General features: G+C 36.0%; 1 protein-coding gene across 3 annotated transcripts in view; it reads left to right on the forward strand.

The window, feature by feature from the left end:
- The window catches only part of Actn (alpha actinin), a 173,701-nt gene extending 148,707 nt beyond the window's left edge, over positions 1 to 24,994 (forward strand). For all 3 annotated transcript variants that reach the window (XM_083111723.1, XM_083111720.1, XM_083111721.1), the window contains 9 exons: positions 2,312 to 2,483; positions 4,246 to 4,482; positions 7,316 to 7,400; positions 12,894 to 12,997; positions 15,990 to 16,117; positions 16,841 to 16,964; positions 21,223 to 21,348; positions 22,090 to 22,248; positions 23,471 to 24,994. In XM_083111723.1, the coding sequence (XP_082967849.1) occupies positions 2,312 to 2,483; positions 4,246 to 4,482; positions 7,316 to 7,400; positions 12,894 to 12,997; positions 15,990 to 16,117; positions 16,841 to 16,964; positions 21,223 to 21,348; positions 22,090 to 22,248; positions 23,471 to 23,629 (1,294 nt within the window). In that variant the 3' untranslated portion in view covers positions 23,630 to 24,994. The remainder of the gene's footprint in view (positions 1 to 2,311; positions 2,484 to 4,245; positions 4,483 to 7,315; positions 7,401 to 12,893; positions 12,998 to 15,989; positions 16,118 to 16,840; positions 16,965 to 21,222; positions 21,349 to 22,089; positions 22,249 to 23,470) is intronic.
- The last annotated feature ends 232 nt before the right edge of the window (positions 24,995 to 25,226 follow it).

Genomic DNA, 25,226 nt, shown 5'->3' on the forward strand with positions numbered 1-25,226 from the left:
TACCTAACCCAGTATATTTTCTTCATTGTTTTCTCATTCTCCACAATATCATAGTAGCTTCCAATCGTGCCCTGTAATTAGGGTGACCATACGTCCCGTTTTGACCAAGACAATCTCGTTTCAGAGTGTGTCCCGTTCATCCTGTCCAAATTATTAAAAAGCTACTATTTGTCCTGGTTAAAGGTCTAGGAATTATCTTGAAAACCAATCTAAATGTGAGACACATTTCATTCTAAAAAATATGTTTTTGTGTACATTCCGATATTTGTAGAGCAGTGAGTAAGCATGCAGTTTCTTTACGGAATTGCAAAAATAATTTAAATTTCCCGCATCTTGACACAAACTCAAATTAAAATCTAGAGTTGTGTGTGTGACATGTGTGGTAAGGTTTTCGGAGATTTATAAACAATTGACGAGGAATAGAGCTGCTCTCAAGAAGATTGGTTCTTCTGCTAAATACATCTGACATTACTCAACTTCAATAGGACTAACGTCAAAGGTTGATCAGAAAGGGCTGGGAAACTCTATGTAAGATTATAATAATTAATATCTTTTGACAATGGGAGATCATTTTTCATTTATTGTTCATGATGTATCATTTATGTGATCCATCCTTTAATAAATAATAATAAGACATTAATAAAAACAATTTTATGATTAGGCCTAACAGATTTTTCAGGAAAGGGTGGGGTTAAACTGATCTCCTTGGGATGTCCCATTTTGGGGTCAAAATATTATGGTCACCCTACCTGTAATCAGTGGGACCGAGGATCAGTCCCTGGTGGAGGTACATTACACAGTGGTTCTGATCTCACCGTAAACATTAGGTCCAGTCCTGATCAAGCTGAACTGGACTGACTAAGGTGAGGCTAAGTAATGAGTAATTCACATTTTACTCATTCTTCCTGTATGCCAAAATGGCATAGTGGTAACTTCGTTGCCTTGTAACCTAGGTGTCTTATGTTCGATGATGTTCTGAATGATCCCAATTTGAACTGTAGGCCCAGTTCCAATTAGCCTATTGGTACATAAAGTGGACTTAAACAAAACCTAAAAAAACCTCAAACTCATTCTTAATACAGCGGAACTTCTCTCTAACAGACACCAACCAGGAACATAAAAAATTGTTAATTATTGGGAAGTGTCTGATATTTGGAAATAAATTTACAATGCTATAAAAATTCAATTTGTGCAACAAAAAGTTTATGTACTTAAATATTTTGAATTTCTTCTAAGTTTAATGAACCAAATTAAGCATACATGTGAGTTTTCCATATTCATTTCTAATGTACGTCTAATGTAATATTGACTGTTAGATACAATTTTGCAAAATATATCTAAAGTTTCTCTTTCTTGTAGACATTGATGTTTTCAACTTTTTCATTTAAAGTTTATTTGCATGTCGGCTATTGTAACACACATGCTACACACTTCACAAGATAAAAATGGTATGCATTTTTAAAACAACAAGCTTCAATAATTAGGTACTCTTCAAGCACAAAAAGAACTATGTCTGACTGCTAGCAAATCATTGTAATGTCTGCACAGAAAAGGCATTTTGCCCATTGTTGCATCACTGTTACTTCCAAATTTTATCAATCACCATTGTTGTTTCTCACAGGTTCCTGTTGTTGGAATTTTAAATCAGCACTTGTGGATAGTTTTTAGTATGTGCATCCATTATTAAAAAGTAATCGCTCCATATACCATATTTCTGCCGGGTAATTCAGAAATGTCCATTAGAGTCAGAGGTGTCCGTTAGAAGAAGTTTTTGCTGTATGTATTTTATTCTGCAAAATATATAAGTAATGAAGGAATGGTACAAATAAAATGTTGGCATGAGTATACTTTTGTGATGCACTGTACATATGCTCAATCTTTTACTAGTCAAATAGATATCATAGTTATACTAGAACATCATTGGTATGATTTGTATCCAAAAATATTTAACCACACACAGGTTTATTATTAAAGTTCGAAAGAAACAGCACCTCGACTTTGACACTATCCTTCATGCAAATTTACATTCAGTTCATTTTAATATTCTTTTGCTCTCATTTAATCATGTTATTTAATCATGAGAGAAGATTCTTGTATTTGACATGAGTGTAAGTACAAATCCAGTTGAATACATAGTCAAGAAGTTCCTTTGTGTTTCTGTAAAATTCATTGTAGTGTTTGCTTGCTTTAAAAATCATGAGAGAAGGTCCATGTTTTTGTCATGAGTATAAATACAGTCCCAGTTGAATGCATAGTCAAGAATTTCCTTGTTATTTCTATAAAATACAGTGCAGTGTTTGCTTGCTTTCAGTGCTTTGGACTATCATGATAGTGCATCTGTGAATGCTCGGTGCCAACGCATATGCGACCAATGGGATAGGTTAGGAACCCTGACACAACAGAGAAGAAATGCGTTGGATGAAACTGAAAGGATCCTGGAGAAGATTGATCAGCTTCATCTGGAGTTTGCAAAGAGAGCTGCTGTAAGTAATGAAAAGACTCAGATTCACAAGTGTTTTGTGTGTGTGTGAGACAGAGAGAGAGAGAGAGAGAGAGAGAGGGAGGGTATGGAGATGGAGAAGGCAGGGGGAATTGCTTATATTATGAGATGGAAAAGAAGGTATAACATGATGTTTGACCTATTTTCCAGCAGTTAACACAAACATAGAACTTTAAACCCAAACTTTTGGCCCTGTCTGAGGGTTATGTTTAGGGGCGGATTTGGAGGTAGGTTGTCGTACATTGAAAATCTATCAGACCATGTCAAGAGAGAAACAGGACATGACATAGAGTGGGATGAGGCTAAGCAGATAGGAAGGGAGAAGAGAATGCTAGTGAGAAAATGGAAGGAAGCCAAGGAAATAGAGAAGAAAGGTGAAGAAGACACAATGAACTGGAATGGGGGACTGAAGTTAAACAAAGAATGGAAGAAGATGTTGGAAAGAGTGGAAAGGACAAGAGAGAAAGAGGAGAGGAGAAGGAAGAAAAATGAAGGGAAAAGAGCGTGAGATTAAAAGTCCAACCACATTCTATATGGAAGTATTTGTGTTTAGCCTTTTTAGGTGAAAGTAAAGTTGGCAAGTGAAAGTCATCTGCTAGAAAGTTCCAAACAACTTTCTAAATAGTCTGGAGGGAGTAATGTTTGTGTATATATAATGCCCTTTTGTTGTATCAGGTTACTTTTGTACTTGATACAGAGTCTGAAGAAGACCTTGCTAGAAGGTTGAAACGTTACGTTAGTTTATGTTTTTAATAAAATAAATTACTGCCTTGGTCAGCATATTTAGTTTTTCATAATCATGGAAACAAGGCTTAATGATGTTATATTCTGTTATTGGTCCACTCAAGGTCACTTCTCCCCTTCGTGGAAGACACCCTCCTCATTTTCCCAGTTTCTTTTGACAGAGTTCCGCTCAACGGAAAGAATGGGGACCAGTTTGAGTGGGAGAGGCTTGTTCGAGGTGCCTGTCCGACATCTGGTTCATTCATTATATCCTGACATTTTTATGGTTTGACTGGGCTTCTTTCGATTAGCAAGGGTCCTTGTGCCGCACTGTGTTTTTACCCTTACACTTTCATTCCAGTCAGAGTGGCTACTCACTGGGAATTCCTTGAATTCCAGATTGTGCATGAATTATTGGCTCCGGGACGTGAAAAATTATTAATCCAAATCCCATTGAATTTATACATATTTATAAATGCCCTGAGGCAAGTTCTCACAGTTTAGCTTTTATTTTTATGAAGTAAGGAAAACAAAACAGAATTCTCTCAGTCCGTTTACTTTGTTAGTGTCCTTTCCAGAAGAGTCTATCTGACAGACGAAAGATTGAAGTTGATTAGGTAAATTTGAGTTTGAAATTTTTATACAATTAACAAATTTTCATAGATTAACATTTGTGACGTGTTTGCACATGTATTTCGAGTCTGAGTATGTGAAATGGCAAATGTAAATTTCGCACCTTAAATTAAATATTACAGTAGTAGATTTTTTGAATACATTGGAATTGTTAATATATTTGTGTGTGGGTGGCAAGAGGTGGTTATGTGTAAGGTTGAAATGCAGAAAACATGTACTTGTAACCTTGAATTTTTAGAAAGTTTGCCTTGAAAACTGCGAATTATACTTGAATTTTATCATGGTCCTAGAGTGGCTACCCTGCTAGTGTACCCTCTCAAATTACATCACAGTAATAGAAATGGATTAGTGAATCATATAATTTGATCATATCAATTCCTGCTTTCCAGCCATTCAACAACTGGCTTGATGGGACTAGGGAGGACCTGGTGGACATGTTCATCGTGCACACCATGGAAGAAATCCAGGGCTTGATCGATGCACACAATCAATTCAAGGCAACCCTTGGTGAGGCCGACAAGGAGTATAATTCTATTGTATCATTGGTTCGTGAAGTAGAAGCCATTGTGCAGAAGTATCAAGTGCCTGGAGGATTGGAGAATCCCTACACAACTCTTACTGCCAACGTAAGTTTGAAATTTGTATTTTTTTTGTTTGTCTCAGGAATTTATTGTTTTATTTTTTTTTGTTTGATGAGTGATATAGTCAAAATCTTTTTTAATGAAATATGAACTAGTTTCAGAATGTTTTAATGTATATTTTAACACATTAATATATTTTCACTTTTCTCATTTGGTGTGAATTAGATTGTATATTATGTTAGTCTGAAATTAATATCAGAATGAGATGAAATTAGAATTTAAAGAAAAAAGAAAATAAAGATGAAATTAGAATTTAAAGAAAAAAAGAAAATAAAGATGAAATTAGAATTTAAAGAAAAAAGAAAAGATAGATGAAATTAGAATTTAAGAATTCTACTGGGCTTCAATATTTGTTGCACTAGAAAATACATAATATGAGACTAAGTCAGTAATTATTCACAGTGCAGCTATAAACTTGATTTCAATAAACATAGACAACTTTTAGTAACATAATTATTCAATATAGTCTCCATGCTTTTCAATGAGCATGTTCCAGTGTTGCACAAGCTTTTTTTTTCCAACTGTGCAGCATACCATGCAAGCACTGTTTCCATCAGTTCTTGATCTGAGTTGAATTGATGGCTCCTTAAAGCCTCCTTAAGTGATACTCTGAGGGTGCAAGATCAGGACTATGTGGAGGATGAGCCAATATCACAAACTTGAGTTCATGGAGGGTTTCAACAGAGTGGACAGCAGTATATAGAGGGACATTGTCATGCAAAAAAAAAAAAAAAAAAAAAAAAGGAGTCTTCTGGTGGTAGTCTTTGGTGTTTGCTTCAAATTGTGTGCTTTAGCCTATCATCAAGCATCTTGCTGTAACAAGCACTGTTTCTTGTTGAACCCTTCTCCTTGGGACTTTGTGAAACAAAAAAGCTGTAAGCATCGTTATGCTTATGGTCGTCATTTAAACTTTTTCATGATTGGTGACTGTGAATGGGTGTCAGGCTCAATCTTCATGTGTAACATTTTTACAACCAATTGTGAATTTGTTCATCCATTCATAGACACTCCATTGTGTCAAAATGCTGTTCCCGTACTATGCTGCAAGTCTTGAATGAATTTTGGTCCCTGATACACTTTCAGTCCACAAAAACGGATCAGTGAATGCTGCTCTTCATTGGTACAAATGGAAAGCAGAGTGGCTATTGTTAACGTTCTGGCAGCAATGATGCAACTGACTGTGGAACTTTCAAACCTGGACAGCACTGAGTGGCAGAAACCACTCCTAGCAATGTATTATAAAATTTACAGTGCTGCCAACAGAAACGGAAATACGTATTACTGCGCTCCAGATAATTATTGACCAATCCTCATATAATTTCAAATCATGCATTCTAAAGATAATAATTTTTAATAATACTGGTATTTAAGTATAATTACTAGGACAAAATTGTTCAACAAGTAACATCATCAATTTTGCTTCTTTTTTACACACTTTACATTGTCTCTCTGTATGTGGGAACAAAGCATACCAGTGATATTGAATAACTATAATTATGAATATCAATTCTACATAAAATATATATTCAAGTGATAGAACTTTAGCAGATTGATATTTTGTACTAATCACTGATCCTATTATTTCTAGAGATCATATAATATGCATATATATATATATATATATATGTGTAAAATAGTTATCTTGAAATATTTGTACAGTGAATAATGATGTCTCGATGCACACTTAATGCTAGAAGTAATTTTAGAAATCTGTTGTGCATGATTATAGATGAAATACTAGTAGAGAATAGTGAAAGTCTTTGCACAGCATGAAAAATCTCACATCTATATATTCTTTAGTACCATGAAACAATTTCTAGTGAGAACATTCATGGTTACATTATGTAAGAAGAATGCATATGTTTTTATTCCTGTTCTACAGAAGAATATTGTTCTATTCCATGTAGCTAATTCAGTTGATATTCTTGAAATGAAATACATATAATGAGAATGCCTGTTTCTAGTTTTTTCTAAAAGTCAAGTACTTGGCATGTTTGTTTATTTTCGTAGATTACATACAATATTTTTACATTAATCAAACTAGATAATGTATACATCACTATTATGTAGTTCAAGTGATTGCATTCATTAATGATTTTTCTTGAGGTAATGAGTTTGTTCACATGATGGTTTTAATATTTTTTGCTTGCAAGGAAGAACTGGACAGTAAGTTTCAGGTAGGAATGACAAAGATGTCCGGTTGCACTTAGAAACATAGAGATGCACTTAGTTTGTAGTGATGTAGGAGGAAACTTGCCTCTTTTGGTTTGTAGTAGATGTATTTCTGTGAATTATAATTTTGGCCTACTTCATTATGAAACTGTCAAATGATATGTGGATACACCATATACATATCCAGTTAACATCTGACATCATAACAACATTTTTAATTACACTGCTTCATACAGATATATATATGATGTGAGGAAACTATGAAGTATACAATGTTAGCAACCTTTCATTCTAAATTTTATTGTTTAGTTTATTCATAATTGACAATCAAAAATCAACTTATTTTTGTATTATTTTTACTAATTGTAGTCCTTTACTCTCAATATGCTAGTTTGTGATATTGTGCCCTATAAGTCTATTTATTGCAATTTTATTATTGTGAACTTAATTTTGTTTGAAGTTATGAAGCAAATAAAATTATCATTCATGTCTTTATAGAGACATTTTGCCCATGTGTTGTTTCACGTCTATGTCTTTCATATTTCACAAACAAATTCTATTGAGTGAAAATCGGATTAATTGTAGAAATTTTTATCGGTTAGTTTCACTAAACATGATGAACAACTTTTATTTTTATTTTTAACAGGATCTCACTAAGAAGTGGGGAGATGTACGACAGTTGGTTCCACAGAGGGATGCTACCTTACAAACTGAGCTCAGGAAACAACAGAGTATCCTTTTAGAATATTTTTGCATGTTTTGCTTATATTTATATAAATTCAGTGTATTAAAATTGTATATTTTATGTTCCTGGTGTAAGGACACCATTATTGGTAAAATATCAGTACAAAATTTACAAACACTGATATTAATAATAACCCATGGTGCAACAGCCCTTGAGGGCCAGGGCCTGTCTACCAACTGCTAGCCTCACTCCCACGTGCCTCAGCAGAGGCGGATGATCATCCAACCAGTTACAGGGTGACGCGTGGTTCACACGACAAAATCCCAGTTGTTGAAGGTTTTCCATGATCAGGTTATGTTACTCATTCATAGCTTCCAAATTTCCTCACAATGGTGGGTGATCACTAGGGCCATTGAATTTTCCTTATGCGGGAAATCACAAAATGTGAAAAAAAGATGCAATTTTGAACATTCTGCACGTAACTACACCCCCAATGATGAAATATGCATGAGTTTTATTCGCGAAGTAATGCGAAATGTGTGCTCTTCCACGAAATAAACGTGAAATATCATTAAATTAAGTAGAAAACATGCAAAAACTGGCAATCGAGGTTGTGTGTGCAAGCTGTCGATTTGTAACGAAACGTTTGCCTAAAGTTTCGTACCACTTGCAGCTGAAGAACGTTTTATCTTCGATCGCATCAGGAAGATGCTGCAAATTGTAATTTCCCATGCACATAATCTCAGTTCGAAAACTTCGCTCCCTGTCAAGCTGCATTCCTTTCTTCCCCCGAATGTCTTCATTCAAACTTCCAGTTTCATTGAACTTGCTAGCTGTAGCAGCGATAAGATTAGTCTGTTCCCGCACATCAAGGGAAACAATGGTGTCATTTGTGTTCAGTCATGAATGAATTTTGTTTATCATCATGTGATTTTCAACATGTGTTTGTGTATGTGCAGTAGAGATTATTTTATTTGTTGGACAGCAAGGATATCCTTTAAATACATACAATGAATAAATCATTTGAGATATGCAATTTAGAAATGAAGTGATTTTGTGTTGATGTTTTCTTTTTGGTTGGACAGCTAAGTACTTGTGTATGTGTACAGTATATGAAAATGAAGTAGTTTATCAATTTATAGCTCTTTGTATGTTGTTTCCTCTCATAATGAAAAAGTGTGTGCAAATTTTTTTTTCAACCGCTGGTATATACCGCTGATCTAACATTTTATTTACCGCTCTCCTCAGTTTTTATTTACCATAAATTTGTCTCCCTAGTGATCACCAGTCCCATACACAGGCCGAAATCTCAGAGGAAAAGCTGTTACGCTTTCCCCAGGAGACTTAAACCTGGGACATCCCATAGCCTGAGCCCAAAACATGATGCCTTAGACTGCACAGCCATGGTGCAGGACACAAACAATGATATTAAATGGCAAATATTTCGTGTGAGTCCTGAATGGTGTGACTGCAATGAGTTTTGCCTCTGATGCTTATTGTGTAAATTTATATTACAAAACCATACTTTCATATGCACAAAATCAGTAACAAAATTTCACAATTATTGATCCAATTTCAGGCTGTTTTTGGAAGTGTCAAGATATCAATTTTACGAATATACTGATATGGATGGTACTAATTAATCGATACCAAATAAAGGGAAATCTTAAGGCACTTAATCACTCCAAAATTGAACCTGAAGAAAGAAATACAGTGGAATCCTTATGTTACGTTCAATTCTCATTGTCCCAATAGAGCAAAATGCTATAAAAGTTTCCATTTAGTCCCTTGGAAAATGTAAAGTTGAAGTTCTACTGCATAACCTTTCACACTGGAGTGATGCATCACATTGCATGTGCCACTTGCCACTTTGTTGTCGCTCGGACTGGACTAGAATGTTTGCTTGTTGCAAACAAAAGTGAGCTAGTGAAGTGTGTTCTCCTGTTGCTTGTCACTTGAGTGTGAAATCTAAGAGTTTGTTGCAAATGACATGTTGTAAGACAGAAAATTGTTCTAGAGCTACGTGTAATTAATTTTATCTACTTCCCCATGATATATTTGTCAAGAAGACCTAATTCTGGAAGAATACATTATATCATAATTGCTGAATTATCAGGTCTGGTTTTTCATGGACTTTGTAATATGCTAGTTGGTTCAATGGTGGAATAATGAAGCAAGTGCTGAAGGCTGTGGATACTAAATAAAACCCAAACAACTAGCAATTTACAATAGTCACTATAATTTGAAGGCTTTTGACATGTTGTTGCACATCACCTAAAATCTCAACGTGAGATTCTCAAAAAAACCAGAAAGTCAATGCAACCATGACAAAAATACTGGTTTTACCCAAAATTACTATGCATCCTTATAAAGGGAGGATTAGTTTCAGCAATAATCATCAAAATTAAACCATTCATCAAAAATGCACAATATCACAACCAGTATCACCATGCTACCTTCCTACACACTAGTCATCTACACTATGCAACAAAACCATTAGGTAAAATGCATCGACAAATTAATCCAAAAAAGATAGAAGGATTATTATTTTGTACGTACATACATGCACATGAGCTCCTAATTTCTTGATAAATAATAGTCTTACTTTCTACTTTCTAATTTAATAATTTAACAATAGTTTATTTGCACTCAAAACACATGAAAATTTAAGCACTTCCAACAATAAATTTTAATTTGAGTAGTATTCAAATATAATTAGAACAAGACAAGTAACAATTTCAAGAGTATTTGCTTTTTAAGCTGTAACAATTCATTCCACGTCGACAATACGTCAACAGGGGGGTTGTATTCTTAAACATGTTTCGTACAAGCAATGATTTGTAGCGTGACAATTAGTTAATTTATCACATGTTACAAAAGGTCAACATTACGTGAGGTGCTCTTTATTCTGCTATACATTAATTCTAAACATTCAAAATTATGTTACTTCATTCTACATTAATTGGTGCTTGTTCCAAAATGACTAATTAGAAAAGGTGGGAATGATAATTTTTCTCTTTTATTTGACTGTTTTAAAGCTCTGACCTTCGTGGTTCAAACTTATACACGTCACTATAATTATTGAACATGCTGTGGCGTAAACTTACGCATATCAAAAATATGTTTCAATAATTGACACGGTCAACCAAATATAACCATGTAGTAATGGTTCGTTGCACTCTACTTTTCACTTATTATGAATCACACCACAACCTCATGAGTACATGTCTCGTTTTCGTATTTAACTTCCAGAATGTTCCAACACGACCTCGTGTACCAACGCACATGAAACTTGCAATTCATGAAAATGTAAAAACATGGATAAGAACAGAAAATCCTATTCTGTAAACTTCTTGTATTTCTCGTCAACATGGGCAAGTAAAGTAAGTGCAAAGTGTATACCAAACCATGCTGTACGAACACGACTTCTTAGGGCTGTCTCAAGGCAATTCGTTCTCCAAACGTCACGTAACTTCCAATCGAGCAGAAACAGAATGCACGTGAAAATGAGTTTTCCTGAATTGTGCAGCAGTATGCACGTTCATAAACCACTTCATGTTTTTTCTTCACTCGCTGGTACTACAGTAACTGTCTGTTCCAATAATCGACGGGTTTCCAGTACCCATCTTTATTACACCAATCAAATCATGTAGTCAAAAAAAACAACTTCATCCGAGTCGTTACACGTCTAGTAGATCCATGGTGCGTGACCTACCACTCGCCATGTCAATGCAAGGCAATCGTGCAAGTACTGTCTGTAGCAAGGCCAAGTGCGAAGCGAAGAGTGTCGAAGCTGAAGAGCATTGCAATAGAGCAACTTGAGCCATCTAGCGGCTGATGCAACAACTACTTCAAAATGATGAAAGAACAAATGCAGAGCATTTCATCCTGAGACATAGCAGATTTGTTACGTATTTTGCAGTGAACAAACGATAAAATCATCGTAATGATCACAAAGAAAGCAATACGTTACAACTTGTAATGTCTACTACAGGATCTATGAATAGTACAAACAGTAAATGATACATCTGGTGCTTACGCATCTTCTAAAAATAATTTGCACAAAATGAATGGTCTGTAAAGAAAATTCAGTTTTAGTGAAATTTGAAGACTGATTGCATGACTAAACACATGGTCATAAAATGAGGCAGGTGGCAGAAATTCATGCTGTTGCCACATCGGAGCACAACCCCATGTGTTCAAAGGTTTAAGAGAATCTCGTTGTAGACATGTAGATATGGGACTTCATTTCTGGGGCCTGTAACGAATTTTCAATTCTCACGATCACCAGCTCTGTATTGAATGGGACTCAAAAATGTCCAGGAGATAGGTCGATCCAACGCTCAAACTAGGCAATGCAGCCTGTTGCCACACAGTGCGTGGGAACCAGCAACTTTTATCCTGCTCTCGATTTGCTTTTCCTATTCCTATTTGTGACGTCAGTCAGGGTTGCTATGTATCTGAAAAACGGGGAAATGTCAGGGAATTTTGCAGATCGTCTGTAATTTACGTGCAGTTTGGGGTCTGCAAGAGAAAAAGTTGCAAAATGAACAAGCAGTTCACTTCCACTTCTGGATTCGGTCCTTGTGATTCCACTCCCAAAAAATATTCAGTGTAGAAACTTGTTTCTTTTGTTCTTATGATTCTCAGTCTTGGGCAAAATTATGGTTCCTTCGAATTTCTGTAATAAATTTTCACTTTTATAATACTAGATATTAGATACTAGATATTAGAAAGAATATCAAAGTAAAACTTGCAGTCCAGATATCTGATTGATAACTAAAGTACATTGACAATATGATCATAATTATCGGAAAGGTTGGTGAAGATAGATCTTAGTCTTGTTTCCATTTCCTATAGAATTCCTATATGCAACAAAAATTTCTCCAGATGCTGTGTACTTATAAATGTAAGCAAAAAGGCAGTATTTTCTACAACACTATAAATCCACCAGAAAATGAAAAATTGTGTATGGTTTATGAATATTATGTAGTTTATGAACTTTTTCTGTTGTTTTTATATTGTGGAGATCTGTTATGGTGAAATAATGTACCTCTGTTACCTTAGCCTGAAGGCTAGATGCAAGTGATTGTAGCACCCAATATATTTGATGCCGATCGTAATTTTACATTTTACTCTTCGAATTTTCACACATTCTTGTGTGTGTGTAGAATGAATTTTGCTAAAAAAAAGTTGTGAAAGTGAATATTCATAATAATTAAGGGATTATATATTTAATTGAAAAACACAAGGTTCAAAAGCAAAAATCATGATGATAAACATGTCTGGAAAAATTTCATTTTTGGACTGGGAAACCTGGAAGTGTCGGGGAATTTTATGATCAAAAAATCGTAGCAACCCTGTCAGTGCAATTCTGCCCAGCTTCCTATTTTCATGGCCGTGCGTTGAGGATGTGATTTATTGTCACTTTTGGCAAAACTTTCTGTTCTGCAGACAGGTTTTGCAAGGAAAGTAGAATTTAAAAACACTTGATTCCAGATAAGAAAACCAAAGAATATTCCCTTAACTCATGATCTAGATAATGAGATGGTGCGCCGACAGTTTGCTGAGAAAGCCAATCAAGTCGGGCCCTGGATTGAAAGGCAGATGGATGCAGTCACAGCTATTGGAATGGGTCTTCAGGTATGTTTCGGTAACTGTGTTGGCATACTTGTGTTTTTCAGTACTTTGTAGTGGTTTAATTTTCAAACATACATCCTCTCAATTGCACAGCCTTTATTTTCCTGTAGTTTACGGTTATTACAAGCATAAGAAAACAGTTTTTCTTTGTGATTTTTCAGGAGAACACACGCTCCTTTCATCAGACATTTATTTTCATTTTGACTAAAGATACAGTTATAACAATGGTTAGTAATTTTTAAACAAAAAAAAAATCTGTTATATAATGGATGTTGTCAATGTTACATTGTTGTAATATAGCAACTTAACTGTGAAAAAAGCAGTCTGTTTTATTTTTATTTCAGATTAAATTACATTAAATTTTAAAGATGGTGGCCTACTCCATTTGTGAAAAAGAAAACTCCATACTGGATCTATGTTACCATTTTCATTATTTAATTTATTCCAGTGTTCTTCTGCAATGAACGAAGCTTCCCAGACATTCAACTCTGTGTTTCCTGTTAATCTTTTTAAAACCCTTCTCTTTTTAATCAAATGCTTCTCTTCTCTTCGATGATATGAGTTGGCAAACCTGTTCTTGGGTTTAGATTTATAATGTCCAAATCGTGTTCCATTTTCCTTGCTGTTTGTCCCACATAATCTTTTGAACATGAACAACTTATATTATATATTCCTGTGGTTTCCACATCTGGTAGAGAGTTTCTCATTTTGAATTCATTAAATGTACATTCCAAACTTCTTGGTAAAAAAAAAAAAAGAAAAAGAAAGACTGCTTTTTTCACAGTTAAGTTGCTATATTACAACAATGTAACATTGACAACATCCATTATATAACAGATTTTTTTTTGTTTAAAAATTACTAACCATTGTTATAACTGTATCTTTAGTCAAAATGAAAATAAATGTCTGATGAAAGGAGCGTGTGTTCTGAAACGTCACAAAGAAAAACTGTTTTCTTATGCTTGTTATAACCGTAAACTACAGGAAAATAATTCTATAATGCAAGCAATGCGTACATACAAGAAAAACTATTGCACAGCCTTTGTGTATTCTGTCTCCCGACCCTGTAAACTTTTGTTTTCCTACTGTTGGATCACCATATAATTTGTAAATATAAATTTACATATGGTGTTAGTTACAGCATTTACTATTGGGCTTATGTTTGCAGTATGAAGTCCCGAGTCTGCATTCATGATGGGTGCAAGAAGTCACAAGGTTGATGCACCCAAAAGTAGTTTTATCATTGGCCTTTTTGTTCTCATAAAGTCATTCTTTCTACTGGTTACATAATTTAAACAGATAAGATTTTAATTTATATTAAATTGAATAATTTATCTTCAAGGATTGCAAAGAAGTTAAAAATAAACTGCTTGCTATACAGAAACTATAATATTGAGAATTTTGGTTACAAAATAAAGACATGATGAAGATAGCTAATTGTTCATAACACCATAAAATCAAACAGAAATAGATACCATAGATTTCCAAATTGAAGAAAAAATATTAAATGGGGAGAAAATTATTATTTTCATTGTTGCAGACAAACAAAAACTTAATTACTGTTTACATGTCTGATTACTTGTTAATTGTTTCTCATTTTTTTCAAGGTCAGGGGAAACTGAACGATAAAGATTTTGTTTCTCCTAGTTGGCTGAGAGATGTAATCCTTTAAGAAGGAGAGAAAGGCAGCGTGCCAACTTGTGATGCCACTGTGCTCACCTAATTAGATGGAGTCAATAGTCTATTCTGGTTTCGTGGGCACAGTTCCAATATTTTATAGCTGCACAAATACTCTCTTGTTCGCTTGTGTTCAGCCACCTATTCTACTTCCTATGCAGATGCAGGTCTAGCCTTTTTCAAACTATTTTCTTCTTAATTTCTTATCTGTGGCTAAATCTTGAAATGTGGGAAAAAGTAAAATTTGGGAATGTAAATGCAAGGTTCCGCAGTAGTTGAAATAAAAATAGTGGAGTGCTTCTTCCGTACAATGATTAGACGAGCTGTGCATTGTTAGAGAATGAACAGAAACTATGTATTTAATATCATTCTACACTTCTTTTTAAGATCTTTCAACTTCTACGTATTTGTATTTTACTGCTTACCTGGATTTGAAACTTCTTATTAAATCTCCCAATTTTTCCTATCTTCCTAACAATGCCCATTTAGATAATTTAAAGTTTCCTTGAATTGTCCTGTAATTCCTTGTGAGGATATATATGAAATTTGTTCCTTATAAAATTAGTTTTATCATTTCTTGCTGACAAAGTACTGATATAAATTTATTTATACATTTCTGATGCTCAGCTAATCTGATATAAAATTGTAAAGTTTCATGAAGACTGAATAGTTTGTTCACTTTCTTAATTAATCTAAATTAATCTATGTAACCACATGATTGTTGTGAATTACACCTCTATATTTGCAAAAATAATAAAATGGCAGAATTTTACACTGTATTTATTGAAATATCGGATCAGTAAAATTTATCGGTAATAATACCAATAAACTATGTATCAATATGCCTATATCAGCTGGTGTCAATAGAGCAACAATTAATCTGTATCATCCCTAATCTACTATTCTGATATTTCAATACTTTAGTAATTTAGAAGTTACTCAGAAATTTACAAATGCTTGAATGAGAGTATTACATTGGAAATCTGCCATTGGAAATCTGTATCAAAGTTATACTAAAGATATCCATGTGTGATAATTATATTAAAATAGCCATAATTTATTAAAGAATTAAAGTACAATGGTGGTAAAAAATTAAGAAAATTTCAAATTTTGCTTGCTTCATGTGATTCCTAAACTATACTACTGATGTTTGAACCGTGCTGATAGGAGTATACTTCAATAGTCTAAGGCTTATAATGGAGGAAATATAAAATCCGGGAGTATTTGGATAATGTATATTAAATATATAATCCATGAATATAAAATTAGGGTTCTGCTGAATTAATGTTAATTATGAACTTCATCCATTTCCTAACAGGGCTCTCTTGAGGATCAACTGCACCGGCTGAAGGAATACGAACAAGCTGTGTATGCATACAAACCTCATCTCGATGAACTGGAAAAGATCCACCAGGCTGTACAAGAGGGCATGATCTTTGAAAATAGGTGAAAAATTATTTATTAACTCTTTTTTGCATTTTGTTCTATTTCTTATTTTAGATTTAACTTCCTACTTTTACAATTAAAATGTATGCCAAAAAATAATTCATATATTCTCTGTTAAGAATATCTGCCAATAAGAAGTGCATCCTGTGTGATTTAATGCATCACTTGTGCATAGGTAATGAAGAATCAATGGATATTGGTGTAAAAGATATTGTTCCAAGTTCTGAATGTTATATATTTTATTCAGTGCTATTCTGACCTATCAAACATTCATCATCTAGTGAATCATGTCCACATTTATTCTATTTCTATTCACCTAAAGATGGTCGCTAAGGTCAAAATATTGTGCAAAGAAAAGATATATATGCTAGATGTACAAATTTATCCATTAAAATTTATATTAGCACAAGATGTAAGCTATACTCTGAGTAAAAGTAGTTTTCCCTAACACATACAGTCAAAAAACCCTTTTTTTATGCTATATCTAACATATACAGTGATGAATATGATGGAAATTATGATCAAAAAGTGCAGAAAGTAAAAAGGTAGAAGAGCAATGAAATAAAGCTATTGTAATTTTTACTCAACATTGTTGGCAGATAATTGTGTCAATTTTCTTGATCATATTTGAACTGTATGAAGAAACATGTAATATGTATTTGCATTGTGGCTGCACATTGTACAAGTTATGGATTAGCAATTAATTGAACTTCTTGTCTTCAGGTACACTCAATACACAATGGAGACTCTTCGTGTAGGATGGGAGCAGCTGCTGACTTCCATCAACCGCAACATCAATGAGGTTGAGAACCAGATCCTGACTCGAGATTCAAAGGGCATTACTCAGGTACTTTAATTTACTTGGTGCAGGGAGATTGGTTTATACATACAGTGTCTGTTTTTTCTATGTTTAAATCTATTTGCAATTCGAACAAGTGTTCTCGGGTTACCAGCCAGGTTAAATTGGAGTTTGCTTCCAACGTTTCAAGGGCATACGTTGCTCTCATCTTCAGGGAATGTAGAAATGGTTAATATACATGACTATAATGTGGCGGAGTTTGGATTCCGTCTTCCTATTGGCTCTCTCTGGATCCTGGTGTTCTCATTGGCTGGTGTCTTGTTTTTACGGAGAAGTGGGTTCCAGGCATGACTGAGCTGGAGTCCCGTCCCTGTTGAGATTGGTGCTTTCTCGTGATATGGCTATGGCTTCCTTTCCCCGTCGATCCCAGTAACCAACACATTTGGCTATTATTTTGGTGTCTGCAAGTAAAATCCTGTGTCCCTCGGTGATGCTGTGTTCAGCAAGTCCTGACTTTTCCGGTTGGAAAAATCGGATATTACGTTGATGTTCATTCTGCCGCTGCTCAATGGTGCATCCCGTTTGGCCTATGTATGGTGTCCCACACTCACAGGGTATTCGGTATACTCCTGGAATACGAAGTTTCAGGTTATCTTTGACTGAACGGAGTAGGGCCTTGGTTTTCAGTGGCAGTCTGTGAATTGTCTTCACCCCTTGTCTGGCTAGAATTCTGCTTAACTTCCCGGAGATGTGTCCTACGAATGGGAAAACTGTTACAGTAGGGCATTCTTGTCCTGTGTTGCTGCTGGTAGAGGGGCTGTGCGGTGCAGTATCGGTACTTGTAAGGGCCTCGTCCTCATGTTCGGCTTCTCTTGGCTGTGAAGAATCGGTCCTTCTAAGGGCCACACTGTTATCAGTGTTTGGTTTCTGCTGAAATGAAACTGCCTTATTGATGGCCCTGTTGATATCTCTGATGCGGTATCCATTCTGCTGTAGACTGGTTCTGAGGTGGGTGAATTCTTATTGTAGATTCTCCTGGTCAGAAACGGTTACTGCCCTGTGGGCTAGAGTGTTCAGAACAGCGAGGCGGTGTGCTTTGTGATGGAAGCTATTGGCATTTAGGTACAGGTCAGTGTGGGTGGGTTTTCTGTACACACTATGTCCGAGGGTGCCATCTGGTTTGCAGCGGATTAGGATGTCCAGGAAAGGGAGGCGGCCATCTTCTTCTATCGCCATGATGAACTGTATATTTGAATGCCGTTTGTTGAGGAAGTCGAAGAAGCTCTGTAATGCCGGTTGTCCATGTGGCCAAATGACGAACGTGTCATCCACATATTTGTAATAACAGGAAGGTTGGTTGGGAGCATCTTTCAATGCTTCATGTTCAAAATGTTCCATGAAGAAGTTCGCGATCACTGGTGAGAGTGGTGAACCCATGGCCACTTCGTCAGTTTGTTCGTAATATTTCCCGTTGTAGAGGAAATATGTGGAAGTTAGCGTGTGGCGGAAGAGATTAACTATGGCTGGTGGAAAGTGGTTTCCTAGAAGTTCCAATGTGTCTTTCACTGGGACTCTAGATATTCCAGTTCCGAGCACAGCGGTCACACTGCCGCTATGAATGATGAGAAACCAACAGCCTCACGTGACTGCAGTGGTGCTGGCCATTGACTGCCGGATCGGATGCCGTTAGGAGCATTCGCTTTACTCAATTTCCTACTCCATTTATTTACATTCTCATCTGTAAGGTATGTGTAATATATAGATGTATTCTCCAAAATTTCATCTTTACATTGATGTATGATACACATTACAATTTTGTTTCATAACTGCTGTCACAATTCTTATCCCGATGGAAAATTTTCAATGGCTTTGAATAGGAGAAAAACACGTGACCGCTTTGTTTGGACTTAATCTTCCAGTGTGACGTTACACTAATATGGTCCATTTCAGTCAGGGATATTTCAGACAAAATGACATATCTCCTTAAGAAATGAGACCTTTCACATCAGAGTGGCATGGCATGCTGCACATTTCGCTTGGACTGGGCCATTTTTCAATAGAATGTGCAGTATTGTATGCTTTGTTTTGGCAGAGTGAGACTAGTTGTGGCTAGTGTTGGTGCTCATCTGCATGTGTGCAGTTGGTGGTGAAGTGTCACTTTAGTGTCCTAAGTGGTACATTAAATGATACTCTCAAGATTTATTGCAGCAACGATTTATTAAGGAGAAATATGGACAACTAACATGAATTACATACTGATGCAATATTAACAATTTCAATTAGCTCCCCAGTTGTCCTCAGGAACTGGGTCAACACAATTTTGGAGCTTCCAAGGATTCGAACCTGGGACCACTTGCACCAAGGACGAGAGCACTAACCATTAGGCTACATGGGAGCTCAAAATCTCCCTGTGATCACTCCACAATCAACCTTTAGATATTGAGGTCTGGTCTCTGCATTATACGATAGGTCACACTAAAAGTTTTTAGACACGGGCAAGTAAAACACTGCAGACCAAAAGTATGAATGCTATAATTTTTCAAAGTATTCTCCATGACAGTTGATACACTTGTTCATCCGCTCAAACCAAGTGTGAAAGCACTGGGACCACACATCTGCAGGCACCTCTTCAATGCACTGAACGAAGGCGGTGACTGCCTCCTCGGGAGTAGGAAATGAAGAACCTCGTAATGTATCCTTGATTTTAGGGAACAGGAAGAAATCACAAGGGGCGAGGTCGGGACTGTAAAGAGGATGAGTCATTTCTTCGATGTTGGAGGCTTTGAAGAATTCAATTGTTCGTACTGCTGTATGGCTGTGTGCATTGTCTTGATGCACAATAATGCGACTTCGTGGGCGTTTTTCACGAACTTTCCGTACGATCTCCGGTAAACAAACCATAGTGTACCATTCAGCATTAACGGTCCGACGTCCCTGTAGCGGCACTGTCGCAATATGGCCCGTCCGACTGAAGAAAGTGGCAACCGTTTGTTTGCCAACACTTCGTCCCTTCCTGACTTTTGTTGGTGGGTCTTCATCCGGGAAGATCCACTGCGTCGACTGTCGTTTGCTCTCGGGTTCATAACAGTACACCCAAGTTTCGTCACCTGTTACGATGTCATACACTGCATTTGATTGTCCTTGGTTAAATTTGTCCAGCATTTTCATGCACCATGTGACCCGTGCCTGCTTTTGCTCCTGAGTAAGATGGTGTGGGATCCATCTGGCACAGAGCTTCCTGACACCAAGGCGGTCATGCAGGATCGTTTGAACCTGACTCATACCAATACCCAGTGTTGCATTAATAACTGCGTATGTCACCCGGTTATCCTCCTCTATCATGCGACGCACTCTGTCGACGTTTTCTTGAGAAGTTGCTGTCACAGGACGACCATCACGTAATTCATCACTGAGTTTCTGACGTCCACGTCGAAATTCTAAAAACCAATTAAACACAGTCGCACGGCATGGGGCTTCCTCCTGAAATGCATTTCGGAGCCTTTCATAACATTGCTGCTGCGTTAAACCTGCTCGAAAATCGTAAAAAATCATTGCTCTGAAGTGCTCCCGTGTTAAATCCATTTTACTGTACACACGACAATAATTGACTAATTTCTGGCACACAACAATTAACAACTATAAATTCTGCAGCATTATCACACTTCACAGACTACTAACTTCAACATATCCTAGAGACAATGTATTGCTGCAATCAGTGTTGCCGCATCTAAAAACTTTTAGTGTCACCCACGTAAAATGATTATTACAACTGTGAAGTGTGCAATTTCATTAATAAAAAATGTCATGTGACAAGTAAATATTTTGGTTTCATTCTGTGAATTGTATATTTTCAGTACATAAAATTGGTTGCTGGTCTTTCAGACTGTTCTGTATCAACAAGACCTGGTTCAAACTCTACTCTAGTGATATTTTTCAATCTGCTTTTCAATAACTGTGCTGTTCATTGTAATTAAATGTATCATATAGGAAGTGGAATATGTATTTTATATTTTGATTCTAGGTCAGAAACGTTTTAGTACAGAACAAATAAATATCCAAATGTTTGTACTTTTGTGTTTTTGTGCATTATTATAAACTACCTAGATAGTGGATTCACTTTAGATAAGAAGTGTCATTTAGTGCTATGAAATAAAGTCTCATTATGCCTTTTATACAGTCACCATCAGTAACAACCCCCAAGTTTCAATAGGATTGTTATAATGCAGAATTACCATTGATGATACATTTAACGATACAGCCAGCAAGATTTAAACAAAACATTTAAGATATTTTATCCTTTATCTAGGACCAGCTGAACGAATTCCGCAGCAGTTTCAATCACTTTGACAAGAACCGTATTGGTCGTCTGACTCCTGAGGAGTTCAAGTCATGCCTCGTAAGCTTAGGATACAGCATTGGAAAGGATCGACAGGTAGGTGGAACTCCTTGAGTTTAGCATTTCATTGGAAGAATCAAGGGAAAATGGATATTAACAATGAAAATTAGTTCACTTAAATATATTCTCATGCCATGTGCTATTCTTGTTGATATCCATGGATTAAAAAAAAAAAGACCCAAGCACAAAGAGATTTTCAGATTTTGTCGAGAAAGAGTAAAATAAGGTAAAATGGTAAAAGAAGCAGACACCATCTTCTCATAAATTTTGCACAATATGTGTTCTTCTTTACTTTCTTTTTACTCCTTGTGTACTCTTTTCTTCCCCCCCCCCACAAGGGATAAATCTTCGAAGTTTTAGTTTTTATTGTGCTATTTATAACTATATTTCGCTTGACTAGGTGTAGAATGAATAAAGAAAACACTTTTAAAGATATTATTTAAAATTATTGTTATTATTTTTAATCCGGGAACTTTTCTAACGGTGGAAGCGGCCCCGGCGCCCACCCAGCGTCGAATAACATGGGTACCTGGGGGAAACCCTGGGGGGTAAAGGCGGTCAGGGGCGTGATGCTGATCACATCACCCCCACTCACGACCGGATCAAGAAAGTGTGGGGCGTTACCCCCACACCCCCTATACGCCTTCATGGCGTGGTGCTATGCACAGGGGAACACTTTACCTTTTTTTTTGTTATTATTTTTTTAGATTTTTATTAGTGGCAAAATTTTAATGTGACTTATGAGTTGGTCAGCATAATGAATATGAATTTTTATAGGGAGAGATTGACTTCCAACGCATCATAGCTGTGGTGGATCCGAACAACAGTGGCTTTGTTCATTTCGATGCCTTCCTTGACTTCATGACTCGTGAGTCTACAGATGTGGACACTGCTGAGCAAGTGATCGACTCCTTCCGTATTTTGGCAGGAGACAAGGTAAGTTACAGAAATGACATGCACTAGATAAATGCATATAATTTTGGATAATCTTTAACATAAATTTATGTAATTGTAATCCTGAGAACGAAAAGTATTAACAACATAAGGGTGTCTATAGTAACTTTAGTGGTGTAGGCAGTGATTTGCATGTGGACACTGCGATGTTTCCTAGTTCATATGATGCTGGGGTTACCCAGCATGCCACTAAATGTAGAATAAAGCAAACCAGGCAATGGTGCTGATCACACCAATTTTTTTTTTTATGTGAATTTTACCTCCAAATCTACATGCTCCGTAAAGTTTTGCTAAAGCTTGTTTTAAGTTCACGTTGATACACACATGATATAGCCAGAATGGTGTAAATGGGATCTCAGCTTCTGAACTGTGCCCTATCCCTTTGGAATTATACATGTTCATATGTTGTACAGTAATGCATTCTGATGCTGTAGTACACTATGCAGTTTCATCCTAGGTGAAAGGCATTTGCCTATTTTATACTTATAGCTGAACAATTTCAAGCAAAATTAATTATTTTATTTTGAATAGTTTGGTAGCAACTAATGGAAACCCTTTCAATAATGACCAGTGGTGGTTCCAAATTTACGGGGCAAGAACAGTTTACTTTCCCTTGGTAGATAAAGTTTAGGGGGGGGGGGCAAAGTGGCAACAAGTGGGGATGGCAAGTGCCCCCCCCCCTCGACCCCCCTAATCGCTGCCACTGGTAATGACATATTTGATTTTGTTTAGTGTAATGATTTTCGATATTGTCTGTGTTACCAACTCTTTCATAGAAATTTCAGCACAGAATCCAGGTTTGACCTGTGTCTCTGGCATACCATACTATTGCTCTACCAACTGATCTTCCGAAACCAGGGCTGGCTCGGTAGGTGATTACGTTGAGCAATAGCACATTATCCCAGAAAGCCAGGTTCGAGTCCTGGTCGAGCCTGCATATTTTTGCTGATATTTCTACACAGTACGTGTGTGAAAACAGTAACATAATCTTTCATTTGCAGTGATCTAAAAAATAAAACTTTGCCGTTTCAGCTCTAAATGTTTTTTATGTGCTTCTCGCCCATTATAATTTCACTGGGTATTTGATTGTTGTTTAGATGGTGATAGAAGCATCAACTAGTAGTGTAATGACAGGGTTTAGCTTAGTAATAGTTACATCGTGTGTGACGGAGGAGATTAGTTTCATTCATGCTCTTCTTTGCAGCCATACATCTTGCCAGATGAACTGCGTCGCGAATTACCACCTGACCAAGCTGAGTACTGCATACAGCGTATGCCACCATACAAGGGGCCAAATGCTACGCCTGGAGCTCTCGACTACATGTCCTTCTCCACTGCACTCTACGGTGAATCTGACTTGTAAGCAAAACCCTGTGCCTCATCGCTGTTATTCCATTCTGCCCCACACTTGGAAGGGCAAAATTTGTAACACACTGTCAGGTGCCAACAGAAGGATGAAACGGCAGGGAGGGGCGTAACAACTACACAGAGAATTCTAGAGGAAATTAGTGGGGAAAACTGGACATGTTCTCTGCAGAAACTGTCAAAACATAAATTGTGTGTATTTTATGTAAAGTTCCTCATTTAAGTTATTTCATAAGTGGCAGTTTCGAAGCTTGTTTCTCTCACCCTTACACTGTCTGATTACAAGTATTTTTTTTTTAAATAGGGGAAAAACACCACACACAAAACATAATCTGAGTGAAAAGTTAGTAATAATGTTATTTAATAGGGCTATGTTGCCCTTACAAGTGTTGGGAACATCAAGGAGTTTTGCAGAGATTATGTTGGGGCCAGGAGTTGTGTTGAGATCTAGGTTTATTTCACAGCTTATTAGATTTTTTTGATTGTAAAGTTTTCATTTTTTTCCTGTTGAATTATTTGGTATGAAAAATCGAATTGTATGAATTAATACAGAATTTGTGTAAACTTTATTTTTGTAACACCATCAGGCCATATTCTACAAAGAACATCTTTGTCACATTGTAAAAAAAAAATACATATCAACGAATACAGATATACAAACTACAATATATATGTATATTACAGTTTTGTGAACTTTCTGGACTTGTAAGAAAAATATTTGTTCTAAAATATATGGAATAAGAGACAAGAATATTGTGTAGCCTTTACACTGCCAGCTTTTTTTGTACGGACCTGTAGGTTACTAAACTGGAGCTGTTATTGCATGCTAACTGTAAGCTTGAGAGAAGTAAACATTGAAAATAAGCATAAATAATGTTTTGAAGGAAGAAAAACTGTTGAAGCAAATTATGTAATGCTTGATGTTTCAAAGATAACAACTTGTGAAACTTATTGTCTAGTCCTTTTTTTTTTCCTCTCGTCACATACATGTTATCTTTGGAACATCTGATGATTATTGCATACTTCATTTATGTTTCAACATTTTCATTACATAATACTTTGTTTTTTTGTGCATACTATGTGATGTGTATGTCAGGAGATGTGAGTTCTGGTAATATAGTATATTATTTATGTAGATGTATTGATAATATAATCTAGGAATTGCTGTAAGACATACAAAACAAAACAAAAAAAAATGTTAGCTCTATGGGTTGTAAAATAAGGTAAACTGAAAAAATTCTTGTAATCAGACAATAATGTGTTTGTGAATAATCAATAAATAAATTGTATTGATACAATTAAAGACATTTTTGTAATATTTCTGGAGGAGTGTTGAATCAAATTGAGTGTTGCAAACTGAGAAGTACCTTATTTACCCTAGACATTGTGTTACTTGTTACTTGAAATGTGTAATCCAAGGTTGTTAAAGGTCCAGGATTTTTAAATAAATTCAATTATGGTCCAGGAAAGAAAATCAGTAAGCGTAAATGGGTTCTGGACCGTAAAGAACCTTTTTATCTGTAAAGTATTTCAATTCGGTCCAGGAACCTTTTTACCAGATCAATTTAAATACAGTCCAGGAACCTTTTTTCAGA

This window comes from Lepisma saccharinum, chromosome 25, assembly GCF_977018435.1.
Source record: "Lepisma saccharinum chromosome 25, izLepSacc3.1, whole genome shotgun sequence".
NCBI classification, from domain to species: Eukaryota; Metazoa; Arthropoda; class Insecta; order Zygentoma; family Lepismatidae; genus Lepisma; species Lepisma saccharinum.